General features: G+C 37.8%; 1 protein-coding gene across 1 annotated transcript in view; it reads left to right on the top strand.

Annotated features, from left to right (window-relative positions):
• The window catches only part of rapgef3 (Rap guanine nucleotide exchange factor (GEF) 3), a 40,105-nt gene that overhangs the window by 13,107 nt on the left and 8,754 nt on the right, over positions 1–18,244 (top strand). The window contains exons 3-17 of the mRNA XM_017486561.3: positions 1,759–1,865; positions 7,160–7,281; positions 7,422–7,602; positions 10,076–10,160; positions 10,249–10,309; positions 10,811–10,887; positions 11,025–11,171; positions 11,333–11,439; positions 12,570–12,658; positions 15,604–15,682; positions 15,934–16,084; positions 16,511–16,593; positions 16,843–16,873; positions 17,713–17,791; positions 17,987–18,124. Of these exons, the coding sequence (XP_017342050.1) occupies positions 1,759–1,865; positions 7,160–7,281; positions 7,422–7,602; positions 10,076–10,160; positions 10,249–10,309; positions 10,811–10,887; positions 11,025–11,171; positions 11,333–11,439; positions 12,570–12,658; positions 15,604–15,682; positions 15,934–16,084; positions 16,511–16,593; positions 16,843–16,873; positions 17,713–17,791; positions 17,987–18,124 (1,537 nt within the window). The remainder of the gene's footprint in view (positions 1–1,758; positions 1,866–7,159; positions 7,282–7,421; positions 7,603–10,075; positions 10,161–10,248; positions 10,310–10,810; positions 10,888–11,024; positions 11,172–11,332; positions 11,440–12,569; positions 12,659–15,603; positions 15,683–15,933; positions 16,085–16,510; positions 16,594–16,842; positions 16,874–17,712; positions 17,792–17,986; positions 18,125–18,244) is intronic.

The following is an 18,244-nucleotide window of genomic DNA, read 5'->3' as shown; positions in this document are numbered from 1 at the left end:
TGCGATCCAGGGTTAATCTAATTTGAAAAGTCTGCATCTATTTGCCTCTAATTAGATACTTGTAGCACATAATGTATTTATGTTTAACAGTTAATATTATACAATATTATTATACAGTTAATATTGTAATATTGTATACACAGAAAAACTGTGTATGAGTTTTTCTTCTTGTCTGCTAATTAACTTGGAGGAATTAATCCTCCATGTGTGCCTCCCTTTAAGCACTTATTCAGAGTTCCATTAGAACCTAAGATTGAGCAGTTACATCCACCAGTTCCACAAATATACATTCTGTTTCATTTTATTTGGTCTATGGCGGTAATGGTAATTAAACTATAATAAAATATAAGGCTGAGTATACTCTCAGAATAAATGTGGAATTTCTACAAAGCCTTTGGAAAAGTAGTTTCGATTTGTTTACTGTTTTTCAGTCAATGTAACTAATATATATATATATATTTTTTTTTAGGTATTATTTTACTATATTCTACTGTATTATTTAGCTACAATTCCAAAAAAAATGGGACAGTAAGGAAAATGCTAATAAAAACAAAGAGGTATGGTTTGTAAATGTACTTTGCCTTGTATTTAAACAAAAACGTTATTAAGACCAGGTATTTGATGTTTTACCTAATCAACTGCTTAGTTTTTTAAAGGTAAACGTTTATTCTGAAATTGATGCACATTCCAAAAAATTTGGGACAGGGGCAGTTTAGAGCTAATAGCGATGTGACAAGTTGAAATAAGAAGCTATTGTGAAACAGGTGAGGCAGTTGTCTAATCATAGTATATAAGGAGCCTCTAAAAAAGGCCCAGTCCTTCAAGAGCGAGGATGGGTCGATGCTCGCCAATCTACCAACTGTTGCGTCAGCGAATAATCCTACATTTTAAGAACAATATTCCCCGAAGACAAATCAGTAGGATTTTGGGCTTTTCACCTTCTACAGTGCACAATATAATTAAAATATTCAAGGAATCTGGTCTAATTTTCGGCAAGGCCGAAAACCTCTGTTATATGTGTGTGGTCTCCGATCCCTTAGATGTTACTGTCTTAAAAACTGTCATGAGTCTGTAATTGAGATCCTGACATGGGCTCAGGAATACTTTTGTAAACCTTTGTCAGTCCACAACATTTGTTACTGCATGCACAGATTAAGGCTTTACTATGCAAAGCAGAAGCCGTACATCAACACTGTCCAGAAACGCCACTGACTTCTCTGGGCTCGGTCTCATCTGAGATGGACAGTAGCACAGAGGAATCGTGTTTTGTGGTCCGACGAGTTGACATTTTAAATAGTTTTTTTCCTCTATACTACAGTATAAAGGAATTAAAAAGACACTTGTGATGTAACAAAGTTTGAGATAGAGACCACACCGGAGCACAGACAGAGGTGGAAGGTAGTAGTCATACAGTGTGCTATAAACCACACTTCTGCAGAGGAGGTGTGGGAAAAATGAATCATGAAACACACACACACTCTCACTCACTCACAGCATGTATGATGGGGAGTATTTCATTCTCGTGTCTTGACTATTCTCTATCTCGTTCTCTGCTTCTCCAGTTCGTAATTAAAAATAAAAGGAAAAGCTAAGCAATGTATCTATTATCTATTATCACCAAAGCTTTCAGATGAATTGCTCAACTAGACATCTTTCGAAATGTGCCATTTTGAAACTTTCTTTCAAAACAAAGTTCACAGTATAATAAACATATGTAATGAAAGTCCAATTTCTTTTTCTCTCTTTCATGCTGTTTAGTTTTTGTCTGGTCGGATTTTAAAGGCAGCTCGGGTGGTGTATAGTACACTGATGGAAAGAAATCCAGGCCTAATCAGAGACAGGAAACATCACCTTAAGACCTACAGGTACAGATTATCTATTATTATTATAAGAAGCCCTTAAATCAACCAGTTGTTTTTCTTTTACAGACATGTAGTGTATACAGGGTGCTGCAACATTTTGCTTGTTAATAGAATGTCATATATTTTCATACAGTGGGGGAAATAAGTATTGAACACGTCAACATTTTTTTCAGTATATATTTCCAATGAGTCTGTTCACTTGAAATTATCACCAAACATCAGTATTAACTCAAGAAATCCGGAAATATAAAGAATTCACAACATTAAAGTCCATAAATAAAGTTATGTGTAATGAAGTGGAATGACACGGGAAAAAAGTATTGAACAAGCTAAGAAAGAGCGGTTCTCCAAGGCAAGGCAAGGAACCAGCTGAAATCCGTAAGTAATTATACCTCCTATCTGTGCAAATTAATCAATTTCAATACTTATTACTTTATTTACTTATTTACTACAAAAAATAAGGTACTTGAGTCTTTTGCAGAGTACTGTATATACAGTCATGGGAAGAAGAAAGCACACCCTCCTTCAATTCTGTTTTTATTAATCAGGACCTAAATAACAGTTGTGTTGTCCTCACCAACTTCCATTTTCACCAACAAGATCCAGCCACACATTCCAATGGGGTTGAGAGGCGGACTTTGACGTGGCCATTACAATACCTTGATTTTTTTTTTTTTTTAGTTATTTAGATGTTGATTTGCTGGTATGTGTGGCATTATTGTCTTGTTGCATGTCCCAATTTCAGCCCAGCTTAAGCTGCTGGACAGATGGCCTCACATTTGCCTCAAAAATATTCTGGTATAAAGTGGAGTTCATTGTTGTCTTAATGGCGGCAAGTTTCCCTGGTCCTGTGGCTGCGAAACAAGCCCAAATCGTCACCTCTCCACCACCATGCTTGATTGCTTGCCACCACCATGCAGTTGCTATGAGGTGCTTATGGTGATACACCGTGTTTGGTTTTTACCAAAGATGGCGCTGTATATGATGATCAAACATCTCCACCTTGGTCTCATCAGTCTGAAGAATATTGTTCCAAAATTTTTGTGATTTGTTCAGATGTAATTTTACAAACCTGTCATGCTGCCATAGTCTTTTTACAGAGAAAGGGCTTTTTTTGTAGTCACCCTTCCATGAAATTCATACTTGTTCAGTCTTTTTCTAATTGTGCTGTCATGAACATAAACATTTATTGTGCTTACAGGGGTCTGTAGATCACATGATGTAGCTCTTGGGTATTTCTCTGAGCATTAAATGGTCTGACCTTGGACTGAATTTGTTGGGAGTGGTTTCCTGAGAAGATTGGCAACTGTTTGAAGCTCTCAATTTGTAACCAATCCTTCTCACTGTAGAATGCTGATTGGATGACCATATAACCCCTCCCATATTGATGAGCAGCAACAATTGCTTCTTCTTCTTGGCATGCTATATGTATATGCTTGTTTTTATTCCAACGTGTGTGTGTGTATATGTGTGTATGTATGTATATGTGTGTGTATATATATGTGTGTATATATATATATATATATATATATATAATATTTATATATATATATATATATAATATATAAAATTAGTAGTAGTAACCTCCAACTTCCATTGGAATAAAAACAAGCACCCTCTACAGCTTTTTAACAGGAAATGCTGCTCAACTACAGTGCATCCGGAAAGTATTCACAGCGCTTCACTCTTTCCACATTTTGTTATGTTACAGCCTTATTCCAAAATGGATTAAATTCATTATTTTCCTCAAAATTCTACAAAATTCTAATGACAATGTGAAAGAAGTTTGTATGAAATCTTTGCAAATTTATTAAAAATAAAAAGCAAAAAAAGCACATGTATATAAGTATTAACATCCTTTTCTCAATTCTGTGTTGAAGCGCCTTTGGCACCAATTTCAGCCTCAAGTCTTTTTGAGAATGATGCTACAAGCTTGGGACACCTATTTTTGGGCAGTTTCTCCCATTCTTCTTTGCAGGACCTATCAAGCTCCATCAGGTTGGATGGGGAGCGTCGGTGCACAGACATTTTCAGATCTCTCCAGAGATGTTCAATCGGGTTCAAGTCTGGGCTCTGGCTGGGCCACTCAAGGACATTCACAGAGTTGTCCTGTAGCCACTCCTTTGTTATCTTGGCTGTGTGCTTAGGGTCGTTGTCCTGTTGGAAGATGAACCTTCCCCCCAGACCTGAGGTCCAGAGCGCTCTGGAGCAGGTTTTCATCGAGGATGTCTCTGTACATTGCTGCATTCATCTTTCCCTCGATCCTGACTAGTCTCCCAGTTCCTGCCGCTGAAAAACATCCCCACAGCATGATGCTGCCACCACCATGCTTCACTGTAGGGATGGTATTGGCCAAGTGATGAGTGGTGCCTGGTTTCCTCCAGACATGACGCTTGCCATTCAGGCCATCATACCAGAGAATTTTGTTTCTCATGGTCTGAGAGTCCTTCAGGTGCCTTTTGCAAACTCCAGGAGGGCTGTCATGTGCCTTTTACTGAGGAGTGACTTCTGTCTGGCCACTCTACCATACAGGCCTTATTGGTGGAGTGCTGCAGAGATGGTTGTTCTTCTGGAAGGTTCTCCTCTCTCCACAGAGACACGGTGGAGCTCTGTCAGAGTGACCATCAGGTTTTTGGTCACCTCCCTGACTAAGGCCCTTCACCCCGATCGCTCAGTTTGGCCGGACGGCCAGCTCTAGGAAGAGTCCTGCTGGTTCCAGACTCCTTCCATTTACAGATGATGGAGGCCACTGTGCTCATTGGGAGCTTCAATGCTGCAGAAATTTTTCTGTGCCCTTCCTCAGACCTGTGCCTCGATACAATCCTGTCTCGGAGGTCTACAGACAATTCCTTGGACTTCATGGCTTGGTTTGTGCTCTGACATGCATTGTTAACTGTAGGACCTTATATAGACAGGTGTGTGCCTTTCCAAATCATGTCCAATCAACTGAATTTACCACAGATGGACTCCAATCACATTGTAGAAAGATCTCAAGGATGATCAGTGGAAACAGGATGTACCTGAGCTCAATTTTGAGTGTCATGGCAAAGGCTGTGGATATTTATGTAAATGTGCTTTTATTTTTAATAAATTTGCAAAGATTTCAAACAAACTTCTTTCACATTGTCATTATGGGGAATTGTTGGTAGAATTTTGAGCAAAATAATGAATTTAATCCATTTTGGAACAAGACTGTAACATAACAAAATGTGGAAAATGTAAAGCACTGTGAATACTTTCTGGATGCAGTGTAGTTGACCCCCAAAATAACATGGTTCTTGGGACTATGAGGGTTATACACTACCAACTTTAAAGAAAGACCCCTACTTGCTGGTGTTGGTTTTATCAGGTTCATCACCAAACAGAATTTGATATGTAGTGGCTTAAGGGTTTAAGGGCTTGAGGATTTCAGCTGGACCCTTACATTTTTCATACTCAGTCCTTCTTGGAACTTTTGCTGGATCCTCCTTTGGTTGTAGTATTTGGCCTGCTTACAATCCCCTCTGAAAGTATTAAACAGCAAGCCCATTTCTATTATTTTTGCTCTATCTATCTATCTATCTATCTATCTATCTATCGCTCTATCGCAACTTTCATGGCTGCTGTGCAAATGCTTATGTATTTCTCTGGGTCAACAATTTTCCAAAAGTCTGTGGTCCCCTGATGGGCTTTGAGGTTAATGTTACTTTGCAGATTGAGAATCTCCATCTCAACCTCACTAGAATCCAGGTTCAATGAATCACTGTAGAATGTAGAATATGTCCACTGGCATGAAAGGATTTGCAATGAATGACACGAATGGTTGCAGCTTATCAACGTCATTGAATTTGTCCTGAATTCTTGTCCAAGCTTTGTTCAGAGTACTTATTTAATGTCAAAGGCCTCAGATACAGAAGATATAGATACAGATACACACTGACGAACCCAAGTCTTTCTCCAGTTGCTTCGTTACATTCGCTGATGTGGCCGTGACTCATCTTGCGATTGTGTTCGCCTTGAGTTGAACATCAGAGAGTGCAGACATGATTTCATCTCCATTCTTGTGATCTTTAAACAGTGTGTTCACCATCAGTCATTGCTCACATGACAATTTTACCATCTGAGAAAGATTTTTTTTGTGTTCTGTCAAAAAATGAGCAACCCTAACTAAAGCTTCGGTTGCAGCCTGTGACTTCTTAGCAGGTCTGATAAAAAAAAAATCTTTGCTGCCTGTTTAATGTTGCTTTTATATGTGATGTACCTGGTGGATAACTGTTATTGAAGGTCTTGTGGATTGTGGTGAAATGTCCCTCCGTGTTCCTCTTTCCATGCCTCTTGGATATGGAGGTGCTAGCCCCACAGATGAAGCATACACTTTTGCCTTCGAAATTTTTGAAGAGAAATTCTGTCTCCAACTCCTCATTAAAGTAATGTCTTTTTCTTTTTTGCAGGACCTGGTGCACCATCAGCCATAATTGATCCTTTGTTGTTGTTGTTTTTTTATATAGTTTATTTCACCTTGTTTATGCCGTCAGCTCGCTATCACCTCAACTCACAGAATAGCCTACGAAAAACGTATGCTAGTACGTTAAAAATAACATGCGAAAACTTCTAAATATTTAGAATTTTTTTTAAATGATGATTTTATTTTATTTTGTTGTATGAAATGTTAACATAATGCTTTTTAATTTTTTGTAAATATAAATAAAATAAAAAAACTAAAATCAATAATGAAAATTGAGCCTATTTATAGAATGTGCTTGACGGGTGACTCACAGACTACATGCGGGTTACCAGTTACCCGCGGGCATCATGTTTGAGACCACTGGCCTAGACAAAGCCAGGATTTGAATCCTATTGAAATGTTATGGGGGGATTTGAAATGGGCAGTACATGCAAGAAAACCTTCCAACATCTTACAGCTGAAAAAATATTGCAGGGAAGAGTGGTCAAAAATTCCAGCAAGCCTGGTGTATGATTATGCAAAACGCCTACAAGACATCATTTCTGCTAAAGGGCGCAATGATAGCTTCTGAGGCCAAGGGTGTACTTACTTTTTCCACAGAAGAATATCACATCTATTCATATTTCTGTTGAATAAATGATTGAAAAAGATCATTTTCCTTGTGGTTTTGTTCAAATATATCAACTTTACTAATAGGCACTGTTTCAAAGAGGATAAAATGTTTGCTTGTCCAAATATGTCAAAAAAGCCAACAGTTTCCATGGGGTGTACTTATTTTTTCACATGAATGTATAAAATGATAAGTATTATTTACAATATCTCTTTTTCACTTACTATTCTTTCTGTGATGCAGACAGTGTTGCAGTGGGAAGGAGCTTGTTGACTGGCTGATGAAGCTGAATGACTGTTCCCAGTCCCGGAGTCAGGCAGTTGGCATGTGGCAGGTGTTAGTGGATGAGGGCATTATTGTAAATGGTAACTAAGTTATGGTATCTATTTATTTATATGTTGGTTTAAAAAAAAAAAAAAAAAAAAAAAAAAAAAAAAAAAAAAAAAAAAAACCAAACACTGAGCTGGTCTGTTTTGAACGTAAAATGCCATATATCTCCATTTAGTGAAGCAAGAGTTGAACTTCCATGACAGAGACACACAGTTTTACCGATTTATGGAGACAGAGTTTGATCTGAATAACACACCCGCTGAAAATGACTCAAAAGAAGATGAGCTACAAGAAGGTCTATCGTTCTTGATGCAGATGGGCCCTGATGCTCTTCTGAATATGAAACTCCGCAAATGGTGAGAATAAAAATAAACGTGATGAATTAACTTTTATTTAAGCCTTTCACAATTATGAATATTTGACTCATATACACAGTCGGGGAAACAAATATTGAACGCGTCAACATTTTCTTTCAGTAAAAATATTTCCAATGAGTCTGTTCACTTGAAATTTTCACCAGACATCAGTATTAACTCAAGAAATCCGGAAATATAAAGAATTCACAACATTAAAGTCCATAAATAAAGTTATGTGTTATAAAGTGGAATGACACAGGAAAAAAGTATTGAACACGCTAAGAAAAAGCAGTTCTCCAAGGCAAGGTAAGACAAGGAACCAGCTGAAATCCGTAAGTAATTATACCCCCTATCTGTGCAAATTAATATCAGCTGGGTTAGTACATTGATGGTCTATAAAAAGGCTTTTCAATACCAAGGTGTCACACAAGAAACATCTCATGATGGGTAAAAGCAAAGAGCTCTCCCAAGACCTTCACAACCTTATTGTTGCTAAACATATTGATAGAATTGGATATAGGCATATTCAAACTTCTGAATCTTCCAGTAAGCACCATTGGGCCAGCATGAACCCCATCCACTGCTTCTCGTCGGGTCTGGGGTCCTTCAGGCTGGCAAAATATAACTGGCATTCCATGAGAAAATATTCAGGATAACCAAAGAACTCATCATACAGGTCTGGGAGATCTATGGCAGTCCACTGGGGGAACTGGATCAAGTCAAAAGCTGGCAAGGTTTTCTTGGTTACCCTGATGTGATGTCTCCTTTGCTGTCCTGCTGCATTCATGTTGTAGGCAAAGTATTCTGTCATGTAATGGATAATCAGGTGGATGCAAGTGCAGTTTCAGCTTTTTATTAAAGAGAGACAGTCAGATCGATGGGCAAAGAACGTGGTCTCAAAATAGTTGAGGGGTCAGGCGATTGGCAAACCGGCCTGAGCTGGGCTTAAATGAGAATCAGAAACATGATGACAAAACAGGATCAAACCATGAAACGAGAACAATGAACAAAGCTTGGTAACGCACTGGCGGCAAAAAACAGAAACGCACAATTCTTCGCCCTGAACAAAGACATACAAGGGGTTTAAATAGTAAACGTAATCAAGGGGATAACGCAAAACAGCTGAGACATTAGGAAATAACCAATAACATAACAAGGGTGGAGACAGGACAGATACCAAAACAAAACACACGTATCAAAAGTAAACAAAGTCAATGTCAATGAAAACCTGGAAGCGGGTGCTTTCTGCTTCAGGGAGGAAATCCGTGGCACTGATTCCCGATAAATGCAGATAATTGCAGATAAATGCTGGTAACTGCTCATATTGCTGATAGTTGCTGATCATTGTGATAAATGCTGATAAACGCTGATAATGGCCAAAAAAAGATAATTTCTGAAAAATTACAAGAATGCTCATCAACGTCGATATGATTTGATAAATGCTGACAATTGCTGATGCACACAATAGCACTGATAAACGCTGGTAAGAGCTGACAATAGCTTATTCATGCTGATCAACGAGTCAATGGACATTTAAAAAAAAAAAAAAAAAGAATTCTACACGATTATGTAAATGAAACATTTGCAGGTGGTGCTAGTTCTTTAGGCGCATGCATGTTCTTATCCACCTATGCCATGCAAATCCCTATCGCCCTATAGCAATCACGATCCCAATCAATTATTCGTTCTACTGCCTATCTATTAAAAAAAAAAAATGCACTCACATTATGATGCACTTATCTATTTAGCTTAAACCCAGGTGTCAGCCGGGTACATATAGCCTTCTTGGCTCCCCAGTCCAGTCACACAGCCAGCTAGGCCATTAGACCCAATAGCAACACAAAGCACTAGTTCAGTAGCATTAAGCCATTTGGCAAAGCAGGCCCAGGCATACATAGCTCGTACACATTCAGGTATCATGGCTCCTTGGAGCAGCAGCAGTGCACAAGTCCTGTGTTCAGATCTACATCATTGAGGGGTGGGACATGGGCTGTCCGCTTGGTTTGGGGGGGGCTCCTCCTTCCGTACCCTTTGCAGCAGTAGCATGCTTGTCTTATGTCTGTACATGACTATCGGAGCAAGTATCTGTACTTGCTCAGCAGTAGCAGCATAGCAGATCTAGTCCGCCAGACCAAACCTATTTACACTCCTTCCCAATCTATAAAAACTCTCAATTTCACTCCCGAGTGTTTTCATGGATAAATTGTGATTACGCAATGTGAGACAGGTTACTCAGTGCAATTATAAATTCTTGTGTGTCATATGAATCTCTGTTTAGCAGACAAACATTAAAAAGATGACGGATATATACAATTATATGGTGCACATAATTTATATGATCAGCATGCACAAATAAAGATCAAGCTTTGAATGGTCAAGCAATGATTATGTAATCCCAGCTGCTTAGGTACTGCATTGGACATACTGTCATATAGCACATTTTGATTGTGTAATAACCGTTTTTGTCTGATAGTCCAAGCCAAAGGTCAGCTGAGGATGTGGAAGTCATCTATGAAGAGCTGCTGCATGTCAAAGCTGTCGCCCATCTGTCTACTTCTGTGAGTGAGCACTTTCTGTGCAGTTTCCTCTTTAACACATCCATGCATTCACCCCTTTTTCCTTATCTCCCTCTGTTGATGCTTTCAGGTGCGCAAAGAGCTGGCCGCAGTGCTTGTGTTTGAGTCCTATGCCAAGGCAGGCACAGTGTGTGAGTGCAAATACAGACGGACATTTGAACAGTAGTGGGCAAGAGCAGAGGATAGTGCCTGTGTTAAGGAGATGCAGGCTATGCTTAAATATAAGAAAACATCAAACCACAGTGATGAATAATGTGTATACGTTACATGGTGGATTAATGTTATTATATAATTCAACTATGCATTTGATAGAGCTAGGCCCTGCATGTTGAACAGGAAGTGTAGGCTATCAAGCTGCTGCTGATTATGCAGCAGAAGCTGTTAATCTTGAGCCTACCCTCATTAGCTGAAGACCATAAATATCATTTGAGTAAGACCAATACTGTCTTTCACTGGGAAATTAATGGGTATTAACTTGATTGGTCACTCATATTGATAATTGATTGAGTGTGTATTTTTTAGTTGTTTTTGTTTTCACAAGATCATACTTTCTTAACTAATTAACAGCAAGGGTGTGTGTTTGTGTAAGTACACCACTGATGTTCCTGTTACTCAGTGTGTTACTATTTCAGTGTTCAGCCAGGGAGACAAAGGCACATCCTGGTACATCATCTGGAAGGGATCTGTTAATGTTATTACACATGGCAAGGTAAATTCATCATTCAATCCTTTGTTACAGTGACACTTTTTCCAAAACTCCTTTGTATGGTGGCCATTCAATTAAAGGTCACCACTTTGTTCTAAAACTCTTTACTTATATTTTGTGTGTGTGTGTGTGTGACACAGGGCTTGGTGACCACCCTGCATGAAGGAGATGACTTTGGCCAGCTTGCCTTGGTGAATGATGCTCCACGTGCTGCCACCATCATACTGAGGGAAGACAACTGTCACTTTCTCAGAGTAGACAAGCAAGATTTTATTCGAATCCTCAAGGTAAACTGCATACTTGTGTGTGTGTGTGTGTGTGTGTGTGTGTGTGTGTGTGTGTGTGTGTGTATGCAATGTTAAATTACTAGATGAAAAGGTGCATGCGCAGATGTTTTCAGTGCTTGTCTTGCAGTGTTTTGAAAATAAAAATGCTAATGTTATTGTAGGACATGGAGGCAAATACCGTGCGTTTGGAGGAACATGGGAAAGTTGTCCTTGTCCTTGAGAAAAGCTCAGGCCAAGAGACACCCTGTCAGGGAGGAAGCAGCAACAAGTAAGTAAAACATAACTCTGTCCTTACCTATTGTTCTGCATTTCAAAAAAATTTCATACTGACATTAACAGCAGACATAAACACAAGAAAACTTCAAAAGTAAAAATAATGAAAAATAGTACAAAATAAACTAGTTCTCCTGTAATGGTGCTCTTAAAAAAAAAACAAGGAAATCAGTAGATGTTTTTCAGTTTTCTTCAAATTAAAATGAATGCAGTAATTGTGAACAGAGGAATAGGCACACTCTTAGTTGTGTAGAGAGTGTTGGAGGATGCAAAATCATAATCCTACTGTTGTGCTGTGCTTTAATTGGGGTGAATCCAAGAACTGTAATCACTGTCCATAGCAAAGGTCAGACCACAGACAGGCATGCTTAATACAGAGCAATCCACAATCCAATACAGAATCAACTGATGGGAACTGAGGTGAAAACCAGGAAATCCAAATTAAAAATATAAAACAAACCATAAACAATTATTACACGTCACTAACAGTTTACAGGCGGGAGGCAATTAAGGTCACAGTTACAATAAGAGGACACTAAAGAGACCTTTCTACTGACTCTGAAAAACACCAGAAGAAAGATGCCTAGGGTTCCTGCTCACCTGTGTGAACATGCCATAGACCTGCTGCACGGAGGCATGAGGACTGCAGATGTGTTCAGAGCAATAAACTGCAATGTCTGTAATGTAAGACGCCTGAGGCAGTGCTACAGGGAGACAGGAAGGACAGCTGATCGTCCTCGCAGTGGAAAATTACATGTAACTGTGTGTCCCCCCAGACGTGATCGAGAACTTGCAAATGCCTTGGTGGAAGAGTGGGGTAAAATCTCACAGCAAGAACTGACCAATCTGGTGCAGTCCATGAGGATGAGATGCACTGTATACTTAAAGCAGCTGGTGGCCACACCAGATATAGGAACACCCCCACCCCGTTCAGGAACTCATTATTCCATTTCTTTTTCTCAAATGTCTGTGAAACTTGTTCAGTTTATGTCTGATGTTGAATGTTTTTATGTTAATACAAATATTTACGCATGTTAAAAAATTTGCTGCAAATAAAAGCAGATGACTGTGAGAGGACATACATACATATTTACATACACATATTATATGTATATATATTCTCAGATATACAGTGATGTCAGGAACACCAGAGAAGATTCTTGAACATCTCCTGGAGACAATTAAACTGGATACCAATGGCTGTGATCCCATAGGTGTGACACCTGCATGTGCAGCATTTCTTTCATAACATTTATACTTCTGTTATCAGCAACTGAACTGAACTATTAGTAAAATAATAAACTTGCAACTCATTGTATAATAATATATTTTACACCACAGCACTGTTGATTTCTCGAATCTGATTGGTCAGGTGGTATTGATTAGTTTTCTGTAACAGCACTGTAGCTGACAGTAGTGCCAGCTGTAATACAAATCACAGATTTACAGTGGGGGAAATAAGTATTGAATTCGTAAATATATTTCCAATGAGGTTATTCACTTGAAATTTTCACGTGACATCAGTATTAACTCAAGAAATCCACAAATACAAAGAATTCACAACATTAACATCCATAAATAAAGTTATGTGTAATAAAGTGAATGACAAGGGAAAAAAGTATTGAACACGCTAAGAAAAAGCAATTCTCCAAGGCAAGGTAAGGTAAGGAACCAGCTGAAATCCATGAGTAATTACACCCCCTGTCTGTGCAAAGTATTATTAGCTGGGTTAGTAAATTGATGGTCTATAAAAAGGCTTTTCATAATCAAGGTGTCACACAAGAAACATCTCATGACGGGTAAAAGCAAAGAACTTTCAAAACTTCTGAATCTTCCAGTAAGCACCATTGGGTCCATTATCCGCAAGTGGAAGCAACATCTCTCCATCATCAACCGGTCACGCACAGGAGCTCATTGCAAGATTTCTGACCAGAGAGTCAGAAGAATAGTCAGAAGAGCAGCGCAAGAGTCAAGGACCACTCGGAAAGAGCTCCAGAAACACTTGGAGGCAGCAGGTGCCATCGTCACAGAGTAAACAATAGGTGATGCACTCCACTGCTCACGCTCGCCCACAAGACTCCATTACTAAAGAAAAGGCATGTCGAAGCTCGTTTAACGTTTGCTACAACTCATTTGGACAAGCCTATGAGATACTAGGAGAGTGTAGTCTGGTCAGACGAGAGCAAAATTGAACTTTTTCTCCGTCATACTACACACCATGTTTGGAGAAGAAATGGCACTGCACATCATCCTAAAAACACTATACCAACAGTGAAGTCTGGAGGTGAAGCATCATGGTGTGGGGCTGTTTTTCATCACATGGTACTGGCAGACTTCCTATAACTGAAGGAACGATGAATGGAGTTCTTTACCGGGAGATTCTTGAGAAGAATCTGCTGCCATCCACCAGGATGATGATGAGACGTGGGTGGACTTCCAGCAAGACAACAATCCCAAAGCGTACAGCAAAGTAAACTCTCAATTGGTCTTAGAAAAAAATCAAGGTTTTAGAATGGTCCAGTCAGTCACCTGACTCAAATCCAACTGAACAAGATTTAAAGACAATATGTTAGGAAGAACGAGCCAAAATCACACCTGAATACTGCGGAACATTAATTTCTTCATACAGGAAGAATCTTGAAGCGTCATTACAAACAAAGGCTTCTCCACTAAGTATTAAATACATTTCAGTTAGTGTGTTCAATACTTTTTTCCTGTGTCATTCCACTTTATTACACAGAACTTCATTTATGGACTTTAATGTTGTGAATTCTTTATATTTCCAGATTTCTTGAGTTAATACTGATGTCTGGTGAAAATTTCATGTGAATAACCTCATTGGAAATATATTTACTGAAAATAATGTTGACACGTTCAATACTTATTTCCCCCACTGTATAGTAATGCACTTGTTCTAATACATTATCATATGGCCAATGCTACACATAATTTAAGCCTAATATAAACAGAAATAAAAAAATATCTGATCAGTGATATGGCAAAGGTTTGTGATGTGCTTAACATTTATTTTTTAAAAATGGTATGGTAATGGTATATGGTAGAGATGCACTGATGTATCAGACGATAAACTCTATTTTTCCTGCTAAGGGCCATCAGCTGATAGTTTAAAAACATCCGATGACCACGGTCGATTGTATCCTGTCAATCAAAAGAGGGCGGGAAAACATATGGATTTGGTGCTGTGTGTAAAGATGATGTCTCTTGTGTGGAATAACGACAAAACTGCAGTTTTTAATGTCTGTAATCTCTGCACTGATAACATTTTACACTAGAAGTAAATTTTACGACGCAGAAATTTTGGCGTCGAGTCAATTTGGCGCCCTCGCGCTGAATTAAAGGGCCAGTACACCGTTGAAAGATTTAAATGAAGATAAGTTGACAAAAAAAAGTCTATATTGCACAGAAAAATATATTTGTAGAGTAGTATATTTCATATCCAGTCAATGTTAATATATAAAAAGTTGATATTATATATGACCAGTTTGATGTCAGTGATGAAGTAGAAATTCTTGTGTTTGTGGAGAGTGAATGTGAGACTAACAGGAGGATTTTTACAATTCAGTCAATGAATTAATAACATTCAATAAGTTAATAATCTTACTTTAATCTTCAGAATTGAGTTCATGTTTTAATGTTAATTAGAGTAATGTGTTTTCTGTTTATGAGACCAGTTACTGTCAAACAACTTGCTGAAATGGAGAGAATAAAGTTTTTATTAGCAGTTCTTTCAGAATTCTTTTAAATTAATTATTATTAATTTATAAGAAGGCATAAAAGGCAGAACTATCGGTATCGGTTGATATCACTCTGAATAATCGGTTATCATATCGGCTGAGAAATTTAGTATCGGTGCATCTCTAGTATAAGGGGACGTTTTATAGGAAAATAATCAGCTTCCTTTTTGGGTCTCATTGGACCACTCTGGTGTTGATTATTTTCCTATTACACATCCCATCATGTTTCCTTCATCCATCATATTCCTTAGATATGAAACTTTTATATATCAAGATTTTACTCTGCGACCTTAAGGGGCACTCTGGAACATTTAAGAATTGAAATCTGTATTCATATGTATAAAAAATCTCTAATACTCGTGTATGTGTGTATTTTCATATGTGTTTGTTACCTGATTCTGCAGATCCATGCGTTAGTGACTTTCTCCTCACACACCAAGTATTCATGCCCTCTGCACAGCTCTGCCTTACCCTTCAGCATCAATATCCTCTAACTGGTACCATATTATGAACAAATTCATTTGATTCATGAAATCTAATGCTTATATTTGTGTGCTACATATTGCTACTGATTCTCTAATGTCGGGAAAAGTTAGTAACAACACGGCAGTTTTTATTCACAGCTGGTCTTGTCTTAACCTTCTGCCGGTTCATTTTTCTGTAACTCTAGATACACCAGATGTACAACTTTTGTGTGAATAAATAAGCTTAATTTTCTTTAACCTTCAATGTACCTATCACACTGAGTCATCTGAAGGCTCTGAGCTGGAAAAAGCGGCTTATGCTCTCAACACCAAACAAAAAATTGTCAAACTGGTGATCCAGTGGGTGGCACTTTGTGGCTCACAGCTGAAGGAAGATCCTTTGGCCTCCCACTTCCTGCAGGTTTGTTTAGTCAGTCACTGCATTTCAGTTTAACTGCCTAAAGGGCAAAGAGATACAGTATCTTTTGTTTTCAAATAGTGTTCCATCTTAATAAATCTCAGACTCTGCAATCTCAGTTGCAATCAGTTTATTTATTCATTGAGATTGATTGAGACCATGAGATCATTTACTCTATGTTAAAGCTTCTTTTTCAGAAAAGTTCTTTTAAATACGTGCCTGCATTGTAATTCTAGTCATCCTCAGTATAAACAAAGAGGATGATCAAATTACCTGATTGTGTTTGTAATCACATCTTGCTCACAATTGTGTGGAAAAACCTTTTCTAGTTTTTCCACCTTGGTATCTCTATAGGGTGTACATAGTTTTATTTTGGTATTGAAATATAATACTCAAGATAGGATAGATAATTGTTTGTTTTTGGGCCAGAAACTGAAAGAAGAGGTGACCGATAACACAAGACTCTCAAGCATGCTCAAAGAACAGCTGAAGGATAGGAGAAAAACCCGAGTGTACGTAAGAAACATACACACTAACATTAAAGGGGCCTTTGTTTATGTATTTAGTGCTGGCACCACTTCATGAAACTGCATTATTATTATTATTATTATTATTATTATTTGCCTTTCCGGCAGGCTTTTTGTCCTGTCTTTTGACTTTTGACCAAAATATTATTTCACTATAGAATTAGCTACTCATAATAAAACAAACTCAATAACCTTGTACATTTACAGTCTTAGTCATGTCCATTCTCCTTTCAGGTCAGAGAGCGGATGCCAAACACTTATGAAGGTGAGTTCAATTACTTCTCTAACAAAACCACAGAGATAAAATTAAATACATTTAATCCATAAATTTAATTTCAATAAATGAAAGTTATGGGAGATATTGTTTTATATTGATGTGAATGCTTAATTGGCTAAGGTAAAATGTTTTCCCCACTCTCTGGCATTAGCATCCCTAGCATTTGCCATGTAAGGGGTTTGTAACTATCTACAGGGATTTCATAGTAAATTACAGTGTTTGGGGGAAAACAGTCACACCATATTATATTTAGTACATGACTGGCAAGTGTAAGTTATTATTTTACTGTTTGATTGTCAGGAAAAGTAATGGCTAGGGGTAGGTACACTACTTCATTCTTATGAAATTTAGCAAAATCACTCTTGCTAAATAGTTCAGGTTAATAATTTATGCCACAGTTCTGTAAACATCAGTTATATATTACTGAGTACAACCTTCCAGTTACACAATAGAAATTTAAATTTAAATATAAATATGCTCGAAGACCTGGAGCAGATCCTGTTAAATATTTTGGGCATGCCTGTTGTGGCCAACCTGTTCCTGACTCTTAAGTTCTAGTTCTTACTCATCACATTCCAGGCATGAGAAGGACAGCAGCTACATAAAACACTATACACTCCTGAACCTCTTGCAACCTATTTTTCTTGAGGTTATACTGTAATCACAAACAGCAGAAAAGAACATTATTGGCAGATGTGATAATTCATAGTGTCCAATGTCTTTAGGGATAACAATTTGAATATTAGAGAATTTAATAATTACAAGTGGTTAACTTTTTTATTATTTATATTTATATTTTGCTTTGGTTTGATTTTCCTTTTTTTCAGTCGAATCAAAAATTTGATTGGTTTGCCACTTCTGAGGATCCTTTTAGGAAATGCCATCCAATCAGAGCTCAAGATAAAGGTCAAACTTCTCTGCATTTCGTTGATGATTATTGTATGATCTGTCATGCTTTCTCTTAGCAATTTCTGTAGCACATTTTTGCATATGTAATTTGTCAGAACACCAAAATAGTCATATTATAAAATAGTAAACATTATATAAAATTGTATAATTATTGGGATGTCTCAGTAATTGATCTATTTAACATGCTTACAGTATTGTATGAGATTTTCAAACCCGATCACAATGCTCTGACCCTGATGCTGCCTGTGAACTGCTCAGTGCAGGACATTATAGATGTTTTGGTGGACCCAGGTGAAGACTATGTGGTGGTCAAAATGAACTCTTCAGGAGGTATGAAATGAGACTCTGTACTGCAAGATTTCTAGACCAAACTTTGATGTACAGTTTGATTTTACACAGAAGAGCTCTATAAAACAAGAGTGCAGTGAAGACGTAGGATTGCAGAAATAT

The sequence above is a fragment of the Ictalurus punctatus genome, chromosome 15 (genome assembly GCF_001660625.3).
Source record: "Ictalurus punctatus breed USDA103 chromosome 15, Coco_2.0, whole genome shotgun sequence".
Taxonomy (NCBI): domain Eukaryota; kingdom Metazoa; phylum Chordata; class Actinopteri; order Siluriformes; family Ictaluridae; genus Ictalurus; species Ictalurus punctatus.
This window is presented reverse-complemented; position numbering and strand designations above follow the sequence as displayed.